General features: G+C 43.2%; 1 protein-coding gene across 2 annotated transcripts; it reads left to right on the top strand.

Moving 5' to 3' along the window:
* Positions 1 to 2,359: 2,359 nt before the first annotated feature.
* Slc46a3 (solute carrier family 46 member 3) lies at positions 2,360 to 14,472 on the top strand. 2 transcript variants are annotated; one of them, XM_042685804.1, is made up of 6 exons: positions 2,360 to 2,472; positions 3,465 to 3,677; positions 9,084 to 9,954; positions 10,634 to 10,717; positions 12,567 to 12,723; positions 13,742 to 14,472. In XM_042685804.1, exons 2-6 carry the CDS (start codon positions 3,489 to 3,491, stop codon positions 13,824 to 13,826), a joined length of 1,386 nt encoding a protein of 461 aa, XP_042541738.1. In that variant the 5' UTR covers positions 2,360 to 2,472; positions 3,465 to 3,488; the 3' UTR covers positions 13,827 to 14,472. The 2 variants fall into 2 exon arrangements, with proteins under 2 accessions (XP_042541738.1, XP_042541737.1); XM_042685803.1 differs by having other exon boundaries at positions 2,360 to 2,510.
* Positions 14,473 to 14,722: the final 250 nt, after the last annotated feature.

Here is a 14,722-nt window from a genome sequence, read left to right as displayed (position 1 = left end):
ATATGCCCTAGTACTGGAGCTTGAACTCAGGGCCTGCACCCTGCCTCTTAGCGTTTTTTGCTCAAGACTCATGCTGTACCACTTGAGGCACAATTCCACTTCCAGCTTTTGGGTGATTAGTTGGATATAGGAGTCTCACAGACTTTCCTGCTAGGGATTGGCTTCCAACCTTGATCTTCATATCTTAACCTTCTGAGTAGTTAGGATTACAGGTGTGAGCCACCACCAGCCTGCAAGAACAGCTTTTACATGCCATTTCTATTGACTTTCCATGAGAAAATGTTTCTTGGAACATGGAAGACATTAGAGCTATTGTTCATGACTTCCTTGTTCCTCTGAGTATCTGTTAGGATTGCACTTTTCCATAGTCCTGTGTCCTGGTCTGGCCCATGGAATATAAGAAGTGGACTTTTAGAGCTGGCATTCTGTTCATCATATTCCCATCTCCCTACCCTTGTGCCATTGGTTTCATTGATGTGTGTCTATGACTGACTGAAAATGACAGAGAGTGAAGCTTCCAAGTGATCCAAGATGGGCATGTACCTGGGGAGAGAAACTATTCCAAGATAATAAGATTTGGAAGTGAGGAGCTTGCACATGCAAAGTAATCACTCTATCACTGAGCTATAACCCCAGCCCCAAACATGGTTTTAACTTTCTTCATTTTATAGGAGCCAAGTTCCCAAGTGATCATTTTACTCTAGAGAGTTAACAGTTAATAAGAGTCAATAAGTCCTCTCAAATACTTTGAAAATGAACTCAGCAAGTACAAAAATCGATGTTATTAATAATAATTACGGTTACCCAGTGCTTTTCAATTGTCAAAAACACTGTGGCATAGGTTCTATCTGTATTCTCCCTTGTTTTCATATAGGGTAGTCATATCTCCATCTCTTCTGTCCAGATCAATTCTTTTATAGATGTATGTATGTATTTAATGCTAGTACTGAAGCTTGAACTCAGGGCCTTGTTCATTTGCATAGTTTTTGCTGTCTCTGAGCTCCCTCCTAACCTCCCCTCTCCCCTCAAGGCCAGGAGTCTACCACTCAGAGCGTAACTTCTGATTTCCTGATGGTTAATTGGATATGAGTCTCACTGACTTTCCTGCCCTGGCTGGCTTTGAACCACCATCCTCAAATCTCAGCCTCCTCAGTAGCTAGGATTACAGGCATGAGCCACTGGTGCCTGGCATATTTGTTTAGTTTTTGCTCAAGGCTGGAGCTTTACCACTCATGCCATAGCTCCACTTCTGGTCTTTCCTTGGTTGTTCCATTCCATCATCTTGTCTGAACACTGATAAGACTTGAAATTGTCCACAAAATTTTGTCCACAAAAATGACCAACTAGAATGTAGAACTTTTTTTATTAACTATGTTTGTGGCTTCTTTCTGCACTTGACTCCATGATAAGAATTGCCCTCCCTTTCTGAGCAGAATCAGTTTAAAGTGAGGCCTTGCTTCATCCAACAATGTTTTAGTTCCCGTCTTTCTTCAATAATAACCTCAACTGCTGGGCACTGGTGGCTCACAGCTGTAGTACTCACTACTCAGGAGGCTGAAATCTGAAGATCCCAGTTCAAAGCCAGGCTAGGTGGGAAAGTCTGTGAGGCTCTTATTCCAATTAACCAGCAAAAAAGCCAGAAGTGGAAGAGGGCTCGAGTGGTCTAGTGCTAGTTTTGAGCCAAAAAAAAAGCTGAAGATCTAGGCCCTGAGTATAGTACAGGTGTGCTTTAGCCGTGTGCATTGAAAGGCATATGGACTCAGCACGTTATGACACCATGTTGAGGATTTAATTACAGCACTGTTAAGACTTGTCCCTAGCTGACAGAGAAATGGAGACCAGGAACCTTATCCCATCTGGGGTCAGCTATTGGCCATGAGCACTCCTTCACTAGTACAGTTATCTCGGTCTGTTGGGTTTTTGGCCCAGCCGGATGCTAGGGACAACTGCAAACCCCAAGACCCTTGAGTGCTGTCAGTCCTGCAATCCGTTGGGGACGGAGGGGTGGGAGGAGAGGAGAGGGGCGGGACAAGAAAATCTCGTTGTGTCGCTCAGGCTGGCCTAGAACTCGCAGTGTTTCTGCCTCACCACGCCAGGTTTGGGCTGCCACGATAGACACAAACTTCGCAACTGTGGAACTGATGAAGGAGACAGCACGCAGCTCGTCTGCTCCATTCACCACGGCGGGGTGAGTGGAAGACACAGACCCCGCCCTCGGAGCAAGCGCACGAGAGTGACATGGATGTGAACCAATCGGTGCAGAAGCTTCTGTCACACGGCCCAATCGGAAGAGAGCTCGGTAGTATTGTGCCAGCGCAGGCCCCGCCCCCCTCCTGGGCGGGTGGCGATGTTTTGGGGACTCGGGCGGCTGAGTCACCGCGGAGCCCAGCCTGGCTGCTGACACCAACACCGGCAGACTGCGCCGAGAAGAGACCCGGGGCCTCCGGAGCGGGCCGAGACCAAGTTCCCAGGGTGCGGAGGAGCCGAGGGCGGCGCCGTGAACGTCGCAGGTGTCACTCGGGACGCAGGGAGTGCGGTTGTCTTGGTTTGGTTCCAAATCCCGGCAGGTCGCAGTCATTCGCGCCCGTCCCCCGCCCTCCCCCGCGCCCGCCGCGCAGCTCCCCCCCACCCCGACCCCCGGCACCCCAACCCCACACCCCCAGCCCACACCCCAACCCGCGCGCCAGCTGCTGCTACCCTGCCCGGGTCCGGAGAGCCCTCCCATCCCCACCCGACCCCACGGGGCGCCGCGCGCGCGCGCGAGAGGGTCCCCAAAATGGTCTGACCTGCAGCTTCGCCTGACAGGAAAACCGTAGCCAGGGGTGAGTTCTTTTAACAACAGTGATCTCCTTCCCACTGGGGAGCTGCTTTACTTTTTATTTTAATTTTTTCGGTCCTAGGCCTTGAACTCAGGACCTGGGCACTGTCCCTGAGCTTCATTTGCTGCAGGCTAGCACTCTACCACTTGACCCACATTGCCACTTCCAGCTTTTTTTGTGTATGTGGTTCCAAGGAATCTAATCCAGGGCTACATGCATGCTAGGCAAGCACTCTGCCTCTGAGCCACATTCCCAGCCCCTTGCTCTGTCCTTTAACACGCACCAACATAACAACAGTTATATCTGTCTCGTTCCAAAGAAACTTCATTGTTTACCTTATGGAAAACAAATGGTAGTATCTAATATCATTGTTCTCAGCACAGTTGTACCATGAGACTGAGGCCAACTAAACCTGTGAACTCAGTAAAGTTATTGCTAAAAATCATTTTAAAGGCAGGCTGTAAGTCGTAAAAAGAGCAAATGTGACAGTCCTGGAGTGTGGAGTCAGAGAAAACAATTATTCCACAAATGCTTGCTTCATGTTGATGCCATAAAATTATCCTAATTCCTGCATCTTTGAAAGTCTAGGCTCTGGGAGAAGAATGAAGCGATTACTTCTTCCTCTCCTTTCTCTGTCTCTGATAGAATTCAGCCACCTACTGTAGCAACATGAAGATCTCATTTGTGGAACCTGCCATTCTCCTGAATGCATTTTCTATGATGCTGACCCTTCCCTTGACGACACAATATGTGTACAGGAGAATCTGGGAAGAAACTGGGAACTACAGCTTTATATCCAATAACAATATTTCTGAATGTGAGAAAAACAAAAGCAGCCCAATATTTGCCTTCCGGGAGGTAAGAAAATATCTCTAAAACATAGTCTGTAGAATAGGATCTGTAGAATGTAACTGGACCCTGTACCTGCCATACATCGGCCTCTTAAGGATAACCATCAGATTCCCAAATCAAGTGGCCTGTGTTGTCATCTCATTTGAAGTTTCCTGGTACCTTTATTCTGTTTCTTTCTAGAATCCCCTTCTGTGCGTCACTAATTCTTTCTCTTAGAAAAATCTCAGCACAGCCAGACCTAGTGTAATCTTAGCTACTCAGGAGGCTTAGATCTGAGGATCTCATTTTTAAGCCAGCACAGGCAGAAAAGTCTGTGAACATATTATCTCCAATTAACTAGCAGAAAGCCAGAAATGTGGCTCAAGTAGTAAGAGTGCCAGCCTTGAGTGATAAACCAAGTGAGAGCACGAGGCCCTGAGTTCAAGCCCCTGGTAGAAAGAAGAAGAAATTCTCAGCATACTCATTTCCTCTAGGGTGGTCTTTCTTCTTAGTCCTAAATTTTAAAAATGTTTGAATATTGGACTAAGTCTTTCTGGAATGATCTATGTGATAGGCCCATTGAAGGAAACATTAGATCTACCTCTCTCCCATCCTTCTATGGCATCTATGTTTCCCCATTTTCAGAAACTCCAGAAAGTGGCCTGTCATCAAACAGTGGGCCAGTGTCTAGTGTCTGTTAGTGGGCTGGAGTGGGATAGCATTTGTTATTCCTCATTTAGTGGTGACATCAAACCTGTTTTAGCTCTCACGTGTTGAGCTTTGTGTGTGGATAGGTGGAGTGAGAAGTGCTCACTTTCTGCCTCAGGAAGTGGAAAATGTTTAGCTCGACATTATGAAGAGCCCCTCAAGGCCTCTCCCCAACTTTGTATTTATTATGACAGGTGGCACTTACCCTTCTTCTGGTGGTTGAAGCAGTCTTTGCATTCTACACCTATTTGAATGCAAAGATACCATCCAGATTTAAGAACACTTTCCCCTACAAGCCTTCAAAACACAAACCGTGGAATTATTTTTCTTGGGGCTGTTTTGTGATGGCCAGAGAGTGGCTCACTGCCTTCCTAGTCACAGTGAGAAGAGTTCAAGAGAATTGAGTCACCTCCTCTGCTTCGAAGAGGCTCTGTGAAGGGTGACGAGTCTAAGAGGAAGAAAGAGCAGAGGGCCCTGGACGAAAGACCCAGACCTTCCTAGGTGTCAGGTAGAAGCTTGCTGGGGAGAGACTCTGGCCTTACTTACTCTTTTTTTTTTTATTGTGAAAATACAGTACAGAGGGGTTACAATTACATGAGCAAGGTAATGAGTACGTTTCTTATCAAGCATTATTGCCTCCTCCTTTGTTTCCTCTTCCCATCCCTTCCCATCTTCCTCCCCTCCCCCTGGCCTTCCTTATTCTATGAAAATTATTATTTCTTGCAACTGATTAATTCTGGGCAGCCAGGCAGACAGCAAAGTTCAGGCCTTGAGTATGGGCCAAAAGAAAGGCTAAAAGCCTCACCAAGCAATTTATCTCCCTTCAAAATTATCTGTGCTTGCCTAAGGATCATGGTTTGAGGCCAGCCCTAGAAGGAAAGTCTGTGGTTCTTTTATCTCCAATTAACTACTAGAAAACCAGAAGTGGTGCTGTCAGAGTAGGAGAGCACTATCCATGAACAAAAAAAAAAAAGCTCAGGGACAGTGCCCAGGCCCTAAATTCAAGCCCCACAACTGAAAATAAAACCAAAAAAAACCAAAATTGTATTTGTCTGTAACCCAGAACTGGTAAGGATGATGAGTTGAAGGCCAGCCGGGGTGCAGGACAAAGTTGGGGGCTAGAAGCTATCTATCTCAAGAAAAACACAAAACCAACCCAAAGGAGTCTCATAAGGTATGGGGGTATGGCTCAGTTAGACAACTTGTCTAGCATGTTCAAGGCCCTTTGATCCTTAGCACCGCACAAAGGTGTGGAGACAGGGATGTTCATTGGACATCACTCTCAGGAGTGAGAAGCTTCTATTTGGTTCTGTGCCCCCTTTCATCTAGCTCTAGGAACCATCCCCTTGTTCCAGTGCTAGGAGCCTGGGAGGAAAGGACCTATGGGACTGAGGGAATGGGTGCCAGTGACGAGTTCCCCCACACCCAAGCTGCTGACTACCCCTGACTTCCCAGAGCAGAGATCTCATTTTAAAGATGTTGGCGAAACTCAAGTTGATTTTTTTCTTATTGTTTCTAATTAGATTAATAATGAAGAGAATAGACTTATTCTTGATCTCTTCCCTTGTAGCTGATGCTCTTTAGGCCTCTCAAACTAGAGAATTAGAACTACTCCTCAACCCATGGCTGGGCCAGGGCAGGGAATAGTGGTACTTGAGCCATCCACAAAGGAACAAGAACCACTATCACCTGCTTTATTTCCTTCTGTCCTCATTCTGCTCATCAGAGAGATCAGGCTCCTCTGAACCCAACAGCCAATGGCTCCTGTTTTCTGAGTTTCTGTCTCTAAATATCCAGCTCTGCTGGGTGGATTTTGGTCACTTCCTCTCCTTAGGGGCTTTTGTGGCCTGTTCACAGAACCCTGGTTTACACAGAAGGATGAACTGAGCTTTCTTAATAGTTGCCATTTTGAAAGTCCACTTTTTTTTTTTATTGAAGGTCACCTTTCAACCCATTTTACATTAATGCATATTTAAATATATATACACACTCATAAATAACTTAACGTTGACGTAAATGGATTTTTCAAATCTCCAAGTTCCCTGAGCAGCTCCATTGTTCTCTTGGGCAAAGAATGTGCCAATGGCGAGGGTGCTCTTGACTAAGGAGCAAAGAAGTCGGGATTTCTAGGCAGACTTGCTTTGAACAGCTCACTGCCCCTTCATTTCTCTCCTTACATGATTCATTTTGGAGAAATGAATTGGTGCTTAGAGTCTGTTCTTTTCAGACAACTTGTAAGATGGGGACTCTTGGCTTAGGGACAACTCAACTGATCATGATGTTCTTGCTTGGAAATTTATTTATGAACTCTGTAATAACTTATTAACAGTGTGTATGTGTGTGTAGTGTGACTTTGGAGCCTAAGTGTTGTCCCTTACCTTTTCCACTCAAGACTAGTGCCCTATAGTTGAGCCACATATTCATTTCCAGCCTTTAGCTACTTCATTGGAGATAAGAGTCTTATGGTCTTTCCTACCTGGGCTGGCTTTGAACTGCAATCCTTAGGTCTCAGTCTTCTAAAGAGCTAGGATTATAGGTCAGAGCCACTTGCATCCAACTCAGCAAATTCTTCCTTAGAAAAAAATGGCATAGGATATTTCCTACTAAATTGGAATTCACTTATACATATCACAAAACTGTGGCTTCTTTAAAGTTGAAATTGTTATATAGCATATAACTAATTCTCCAGTTTAAACCATATACAACTTGTTTTTTGTGTCTCAATTGTGACTTATGATGGAACTTTCGCATTTGTCCTTGTAAAAACAAGGAGGCTGAGGTCTGAGGATAATGGTTTGAATCCAACTTGGGCAGGAAAGTCTGTCACTCTTTATCTCCAATGAACCAGCAAAAAGCCAGAAGAGGAGCTATGACTCAAGTGATAGAGCTCCTACCTTGAGTGAAAAAGCTAAGAGACAACACCAAGGCTCTGAGTTCAAGCCCTATTACCGGTGTGCACGGGCATACACACACACACACACACACACATACACACACACACACACACACACATCTGTAGTCTGTGTATGAGATGGGGTTAGATAGTAACAGAAAAGGGAGGACCAGATGCAAGTTGAGTAGAAATGGGAAGAAGAAGAATTGGAACATCTGGTTGAGAAGTAGATTATGTCTACTTGTTCAATGTGTTCTTGACACATTTCGACAAGAGATACAAGGTGTGCTCAGGAACTCTCTTCTAGTCAAAATGAATTAGGTAAAACTGAGTGCTGACTGTGAATGAGGGCCTTGTGCCAGGCACTGTATATTTCCTTTAGATTTAACCTTTCCAGCAGCCTGTGAAGCGGGACTGCCTTGTCACCATTTTCAAATGGAGAAGGTATCAAGATCAATAATTTGGAGAGGACCTATACAACTAGCAAGTGACAGAGGCCTAGCTATTTTTCTGAGCCCATCCTGGGCCCAGCTCTGTTCTCAGACCTGATGTACCAAGGTGAAGACAAAAAACTTTCCTTCCCTATGAAGGGTAGGTTATAATGGAGAAGAAAAACATTTCATTTTGTTTGTTTATGGTGCTGGTACTAGGGTTTGAACTTGGGGCCTTGAATCTTCTCTTGGCTTTATTGCTTACAGATAGTGTTCTACCACTTAAGCCATGCCTCCACTTTCAAGTTCTCTCATTGGAGAGAATTAGAATTATCTACCCAGGCTGTCTTCAAACTGATATTCTCAGATCTCAGTCTCCTGAGTACCTAGGATTATAGCTGTGTCCCTCTGAAGTCCAGCTCAGCATTTATTTTTGTAGTTGCATCAGTTTTTAGGCTGTTTGTCAGATGGTATATCAATATATATATTTTGTTTTTTAAATAAACTTAGTGTCTCTCATTATGAAAATAGCATATACTCTGGACTGGGCATGGTGGCTCACACCTGTAATCCTAGCTAAGATAAGCCTGGGCAAAAGTTAGCATGAGCCCTATCTGGAAAACAAAAAATTAAAAGCAAAAGGATTGTGAATGTGGATCAAGAGCAACTGCATAGCAACAGCTCCAACTTTAATTCTCCATACTAAACAAAGTAATGCAATTATCTCTCTCTGTGTCCCCTTGATATGCTGGTACCAGGGCTTGAAATCAAGGCCTGGGCACTCACTGTCACTTAGCTTTTTCACTCAAGGCTAGCATTCTACCATTTGAACTAGAGCACTGTTTTTGTTTTTGTTTTTTTTTTAGTGGCTAATTGGAGATAAGAGTTTCATAGGCTTTCCTGTCTGGGATGACTTTGAGCCTCAATCTGCAGATCTCAACTTCCAGAGTAGCTAGAATTATAGGTGTGAGCCACTGGTGCCCAACATTTTTCTTTATATGAATTCAAGTCCACAGTGTACAAGGTATTAGCTGACTGTGGATGATTTTGTCACCACACTTTGTGGACAGTATGAAGTTTAAGGTGGATCAGAAGCCCCCTATACCACATACTCTGCATCCATGATGGATGATAATACCAAAGTATACACCATGTGCTCAAAACTTAGTACTCTACCACTTGAGCCACAGCTCCACTTCTGGCTTTTTTAGTAGCTTATTGGAGATAAGAGTCTCACAAACTTTCCTGTCTGGGTTGGCTTAGAATGGTGATCCTCAAATTCTACCCTCCTCCGTAGCTAGAATCACGGATGTGAGCCATGAATGCCTAGCTAAGACTGTGGCATTTTTATGCACATTGTATAACTCTATGTAAACCATTGTCTTCTTTTCTATCTTGCAGGAAGTTCAGAAAAAAATGTCTCTTTTTAATCTGCAGATGGACATAAGTGGGTTAATACCTGGTCTGGTATCAACATTCATGCTCTTGTCGAGCAGTGACAGCCACGGAAGAAAACTGCCAATGGTTTTATCTTCTGTTGGTGCCCTGGCCACCAGCATTTGGCTCTGTTTGCTTTCTCATTTCACCTTCCCATACCAGCTTCTGATTGCATCTTCCTTCATTGGTGCTCTCTGTGGCAACTATACCACATTTTGGGGAGCTTGCTTTGCCTATATAGTGGATCAGTGTAAAGAACACAAACAAAAAACAGTCCGAATTGCTATCATTGACTTTCTGCTTGGAGTTGTTTCTGGACTCTCAGGACTGGCGTCAGGCTATTTTATTAGAGAATTAGGTTTTACGTGGTCATTTTTTATTTCTGCTATCGTTCTTACTGTGAACTTGACCTACATTTTATTTTTCCTCAGTGATCCAATACAAAAATCTTTATCTCCAAACATTACTATGTCCTATAGTGAAAGACTTAAAGACCTATTTTACCGAACTTACCTACTTTTTAAAAATCGTCCTGGTAAGCAACGATCTTTGCTCTGTTTGTTAATCTTCATCACAGTCATTTACTTTTTCGTCATAATTGGCATCTCCCCGATTTTTTTGCTTTATGAACTGGCTTCTCCACTCTGCTGGGATGAAGTTCTTATAGGCTATGGGTCCGCTCTAGGTAGTGTCTCCTTTTTGAGTAGTTTTTTAGGAATATGGACCTTTTCTTATTGCATGGAAGACATTCACATGGCCTTCATTGGAATCCTTACTACCATGGTAGGAATGGCTATGACTGCCTTTGCCAGATCCACGCTGCTCATGTTTTTAGGTGAGTTACAAATAGAGCCTCAGAGTTGTGTTGGTATGAGATGAATTCATTGTATGGAGAGAGAAAATGTAACCTAAAGCTCTCTATTTAAACCATACTTGTTCAGTGAAAGGTGAACGGAAAGCTTGTTTGTACAAACCAATGAGCTGAAAGCCACCTTTACTCTGGGGGAAGGGGGATGGGGAGGGTATAATACACTGAATAACCAAGAACTTCCCAATTTGCATATTTGCCCAAACTTGTTTTGAGGGACACTCCTTCCTTGATTCACTTCCTCAATATTGCTTCTGCTAAAGCAAACAGTTCTTAAATTGCTGTTCACGAGATCTCTTTCTCTAAAACCACTTAAGGACAAGTATATAAAATAGACCCGAAAGATTGTAAAGAAAAACTCAAGCTGGGTAGAGTGGTTGAGCCTGTAATCCTAGCTATGTTGGGGGAGGTATTGGAGGACTGCAGTTTAAGGTTACCCTCAGCAAGAAAGAGTGTAAAACACTATCTTACTTGTTTCTGGGTGCAGTGGCGTTGCCTGCCATGCTCAGCCACATGGTTACCACAAGCAGGACTTTTGCAGCTCTGGCTGGGTTGAAAAAATATATCCCCTACCTTGAAAATGCACTGTCCTTGTATGATCTGATCCTCCCTGATTTGATTATTAATCCTGTCATTTCCCTCACAGTCAGAGTGCCGTTCCTGTTCACTATTATGCCCCTCTCTGTGCTGCGGTCAATGTTGTCAAAAGTGGTTCGTTCTACTGAACAAGGTGAGTTTAATTTATCTGAGGAATATAATGAATGTGCTAGCTCAGATCCAAGTACAATCAATGTGTGATACATGCCTGCAAGCCCAAAACTCTGAAGGCTGAGGCAGGAGGATTGCAAATTTGAGGCTACATAATGAATTCCAGGCTATGGTGACCTCCTTCAAAACAAAGAAGTTTAGCTGGCTCACGCCTATAATCCTAGCTACTCAGGAGGCTGAGATCTGAGGATAGAGGTTCAAAGCCAGCCTGGACAAGAACGTCCATGAAACTTTTATCTCTTATCTCCTAATAACTGGAAGTGGTGCTGTGGCTCAAGTGGTAAAGTGCTAGCCTTGAGCTGAAGAGCTGAGGGACAAGCCCCTAGGCCCAGAGTTGAAGCCCCATGACCAACAACAACAACAAAAGGAATTTTTTAGTATATGAACTATATCTCAATAAAACCATTAGGAAACAGACTTCTGCCTGCTTTGATTATGAGAGCTGAAATGAATTTGTCAAGGTAGATAGCTTATTTTTGCATAGTTTTGCTTTAGTTTATAAAGACTTCTTCATTCCTCTTTGGTCCAAGAAAACACAAATATTTACATGAATCATGTTGTCTAAAAACCGTACTGCAGTTTATTATGGAAAAACAAACTTAGACAAGAAAGGGATGAGCAAGAGGGCTTGAGAAACTGCTATAAGCAGAGAGCATATCGGAGCATAGGCTGAGGAAGTCAAACTAGAAATAATCACACAATTTTATAGCTAGTGATGATCTGTGACTTGAGCTGTGGCTCAAGTGGAAGAGCACCAGCCTTGAGTGAAAAAACCAAGTGAGAGCACAAACATTGAGTTTGGGCCCCAGTACTGGCACAAAAATGAATGAATGAATGAATGGCCAGCCAGTATTTGGTAGGTCTTGGATTTCTGACCTGGTTGACTGAGAACCATTTCTCTCTGGTGTGAAATTGGTGTGTGCAATCACTGCATGCTTCTTGGACCATGATGACCAGCCTCCTTTTGTTCTGTGTAGAAGCCAGTATGAGACCCCAGAACCCCCCCTCTTCTCCACTGGTAAGGTGCTCCTTGACAGAGGCTGGGTGAGCAGGCAAGAATGAGGTAGCACTACCTTGAGGCACAAACCTTTTCCAGAGCACATTGTACTTAACTGGATGAGTCACACTGGAGACCAAGGGTGGCTGGACTTTCAGGTCATTCTGGAGGGATATGGAATGTATAATAAATCACCTGTTTACCTCAGCGGGCACTCCTGCCACAGCTGAGAGGAAGAGGAAAAGGATTTCTTTACCTTCCAAAAGGTCCTCAGTCTGGGTACTGGTGGCTCACAACCTGAGTAATCTTAGCTACTCAGGAGGCTGAGGTGTGAGGATCTTAAGATAGACTTTCCTGCCCAAAGCCAGGAAAGTCAATAAACCTCTTATCTCTGATCAAACTTCAAAAACCCAGAAGTGGAGCTGTGGCTCAAGTGGTAGAGCACCAGCTTTGAGCCAAAAAGCTAAAGGAGTTTAAGCCTCAGTACTGGTACGTGTGCACATGTGCGTACACACACACACACACACACACACACACACACACACAAGACTCTTAGCAGGCTATCCTATCAACATAGCATGTCACTAAGGTTTCAGGAATGGCACCAATAGGAGTAAGTGTAGCTTGGCCTGTGGAAGAGAAACTGTTGGGGACTTTTTCTAGGACGAGCTCTGTGTTCGTCTCTTCATCTGCCAAATGGTTACTGACAGACTTCTCAGGGATCTTGAGGAAACAGCCTTCATTCAAGTTTGACCTGTTTTCTCTTATTTTGCAATTATCCTTTTTTCTCTCTCCACACCTCTGCCTCAAACAGGTGCACTGTTTGCTTGTATTGCTGTCTTAGAAACACTTAGTGGAGTTGCTGCTGTTTCTGCTTACAATGGGGTTTATTCAGCCACTGTGGCTTGGTTCCCGGGCTTCATTTTTCTGCTGTCTGCTGGTCTGTTACTCATTCCGGCCATCAGTCTATGGTATGTAATTATTTCTAATCGTTTTGTCAAAGCTAGATTAAATGAATTTCCTAATCCCACCCATTAAATGACATTCATGATTGATCCAATTATTTTTCCTAAAACCCTGTATTAGCTGGGTGCTGGTGGCTCAGGCCTGTAATCTTAGGTACACAACTGGCTGAGGTCTAGGGGATCACACTTTGAAGCCAACCTGGGCAGAAATATCTTTTGAGACTCTAGTTCCAATTAAAAATCCCAAAGTATATGACTGGAGGTATGACTCAAGTGGTAGAACACCAGCCAGCAAGCTGGGTGATGGCTAAAGGTCTTGAATTCAAACCCTGGCATAAACAAAATCAAACCACCACAAAAATAAACTATCTTAGCTGAATCCTGGTGGCACAGGCATCCCTGTAAACCTATCTTAGGAGGATGGCAGAGGCTATCCAGGTGGAAAAGTCCAGTAGCTCCATTTCCAAAATAACTAGCAAAAGCAGGGCTGGAAGTGTGGCTCGAGTGGTAGAGTGCCAGCCAGCAAGCAAGCCAAGCAAACACGAGGCCCTGAGTTCAAACCTCAGTACTGGCAAAAAAAAAATGCATGCATTTAGTGGGTAATTTTATCTTTCATGTATCATTATTTATTTATTCCAGTATAACCAGATTAAAGGTAGTTTTTTTTCTCATAATGGTATTAATAATAGGCAATGTGGATGGACTTCTGAGTTTCTTAACCCTATATTCTTAGTATTTTAAGAAAAATCAAAATTCTTACTGCTTTAATTTTTTCAAAATGTCCTTGCCTCAGTGGTATCTTTAGTTGTAACTGTTTTGTGAGGATGCCACAAAGTAGACAGAGTGATAAACAGGATGTCTTAGGAGTTCAGTAGACATATATATATTTTTTTCTTTCAGAATTTGTGAGTCAACTGGCTTCAAAATGCCAGGATGCCTATCATGCATAATTTGCATATATTATTGAGCCATGTAACCATGGGAACAGTGATGACTTAATCTCTGCTTTACAATCTGTTTACAGTGTTATCAGGTGCTTCGGCTGGGAGGAGGGAAGCTATACACTTCTTATACAGGAAGAACCCAGTGACCATACATCAGATGGATGACGGTACACATTTTTGCACATATCATGACCTCTGAAGAGTGTAAACTAACTTTAAATTCAATGCTTCAATAATTATCAGCATTACATATCCTTTCTCGTAAACTGAACTGGCAGAGAACACCCAACTTGGCTCCTTCAGGTACTATATACTTCGAGCACTTTGTCCTCCTCGTACAATGTATTTGCAACACTTCTGGACTCCAAAGAAACTGAAACTGAAACTGAAGTGCAGAAGGAACCAATAAGAAACTGTGGTGAAGTTAAAAGCAATAAGTTCACTGACATACATATTTCTCCCACACTGAAACCAAGGAGAAGTTTTTATCTCAGTTTCACATCTGCAAAATGGATTTCTGACATCGCTCAGGGATTTAGAAGACATAATGAAAAATTACAGTGAATAAGTCACTGATCCAGAATACGTTTCAGATATTTATAATTCTGCTCATACTTGAGTAATGGTCTGTTTTATAGAGTTCATCATGGCACTGTTAATGTTTAAAACATTGAAAGAATACAAAATCCTTACAAGAGAAGCACTTTAAAGAATATGTATTTTTCAGCTGGCAAGTATGATCATATTTTTCATATGTAACACAAAGGGCAGTGGGTAATTAAGATGATAAAAAATTGTCCTAAAGAAATTTTTAAACTGAGCAAACAGCTCATCATGGTGAGATATAACTAATATCATAGAGCCAGAATTTATTTTCTACCTCTGTAGAAGGATATCCACATTCTATAAACCCTGGATAGGAATTCAACCACTCACATTTCTTTACCCCTTCCACACCTTTCCCATGTGTGGGGAAGGACATTTCTAAAACACAGGTCTTGTACTCTACAACTAAGAATTTTCAGTAGCCAGGTGCTGGTAGTTCATGCCTGTAATCCTAG

This window comes from Dipodomys spectabilis, unplaced genomic scaffold (assembly GCF_019054845.1).
Source record: "Dipodomys spectabilis isolate Male_0828 unplaced genomic scaffold, ASM1905484v1 ptg000095l, whole genome shotgun sequence".
NCBI classification, from domain to species: Eukaryota; Metazoa; Chordata; class Mammalia; order Rodentia; family Heteromyidae; genus Dipodomys; species Dipodomys spectabilis.
The sequence above is the reverse complement of the archived record's forward strand: the minus strand, read 5'-3'. Positions and strand labels throughout refer to the sequence as shown.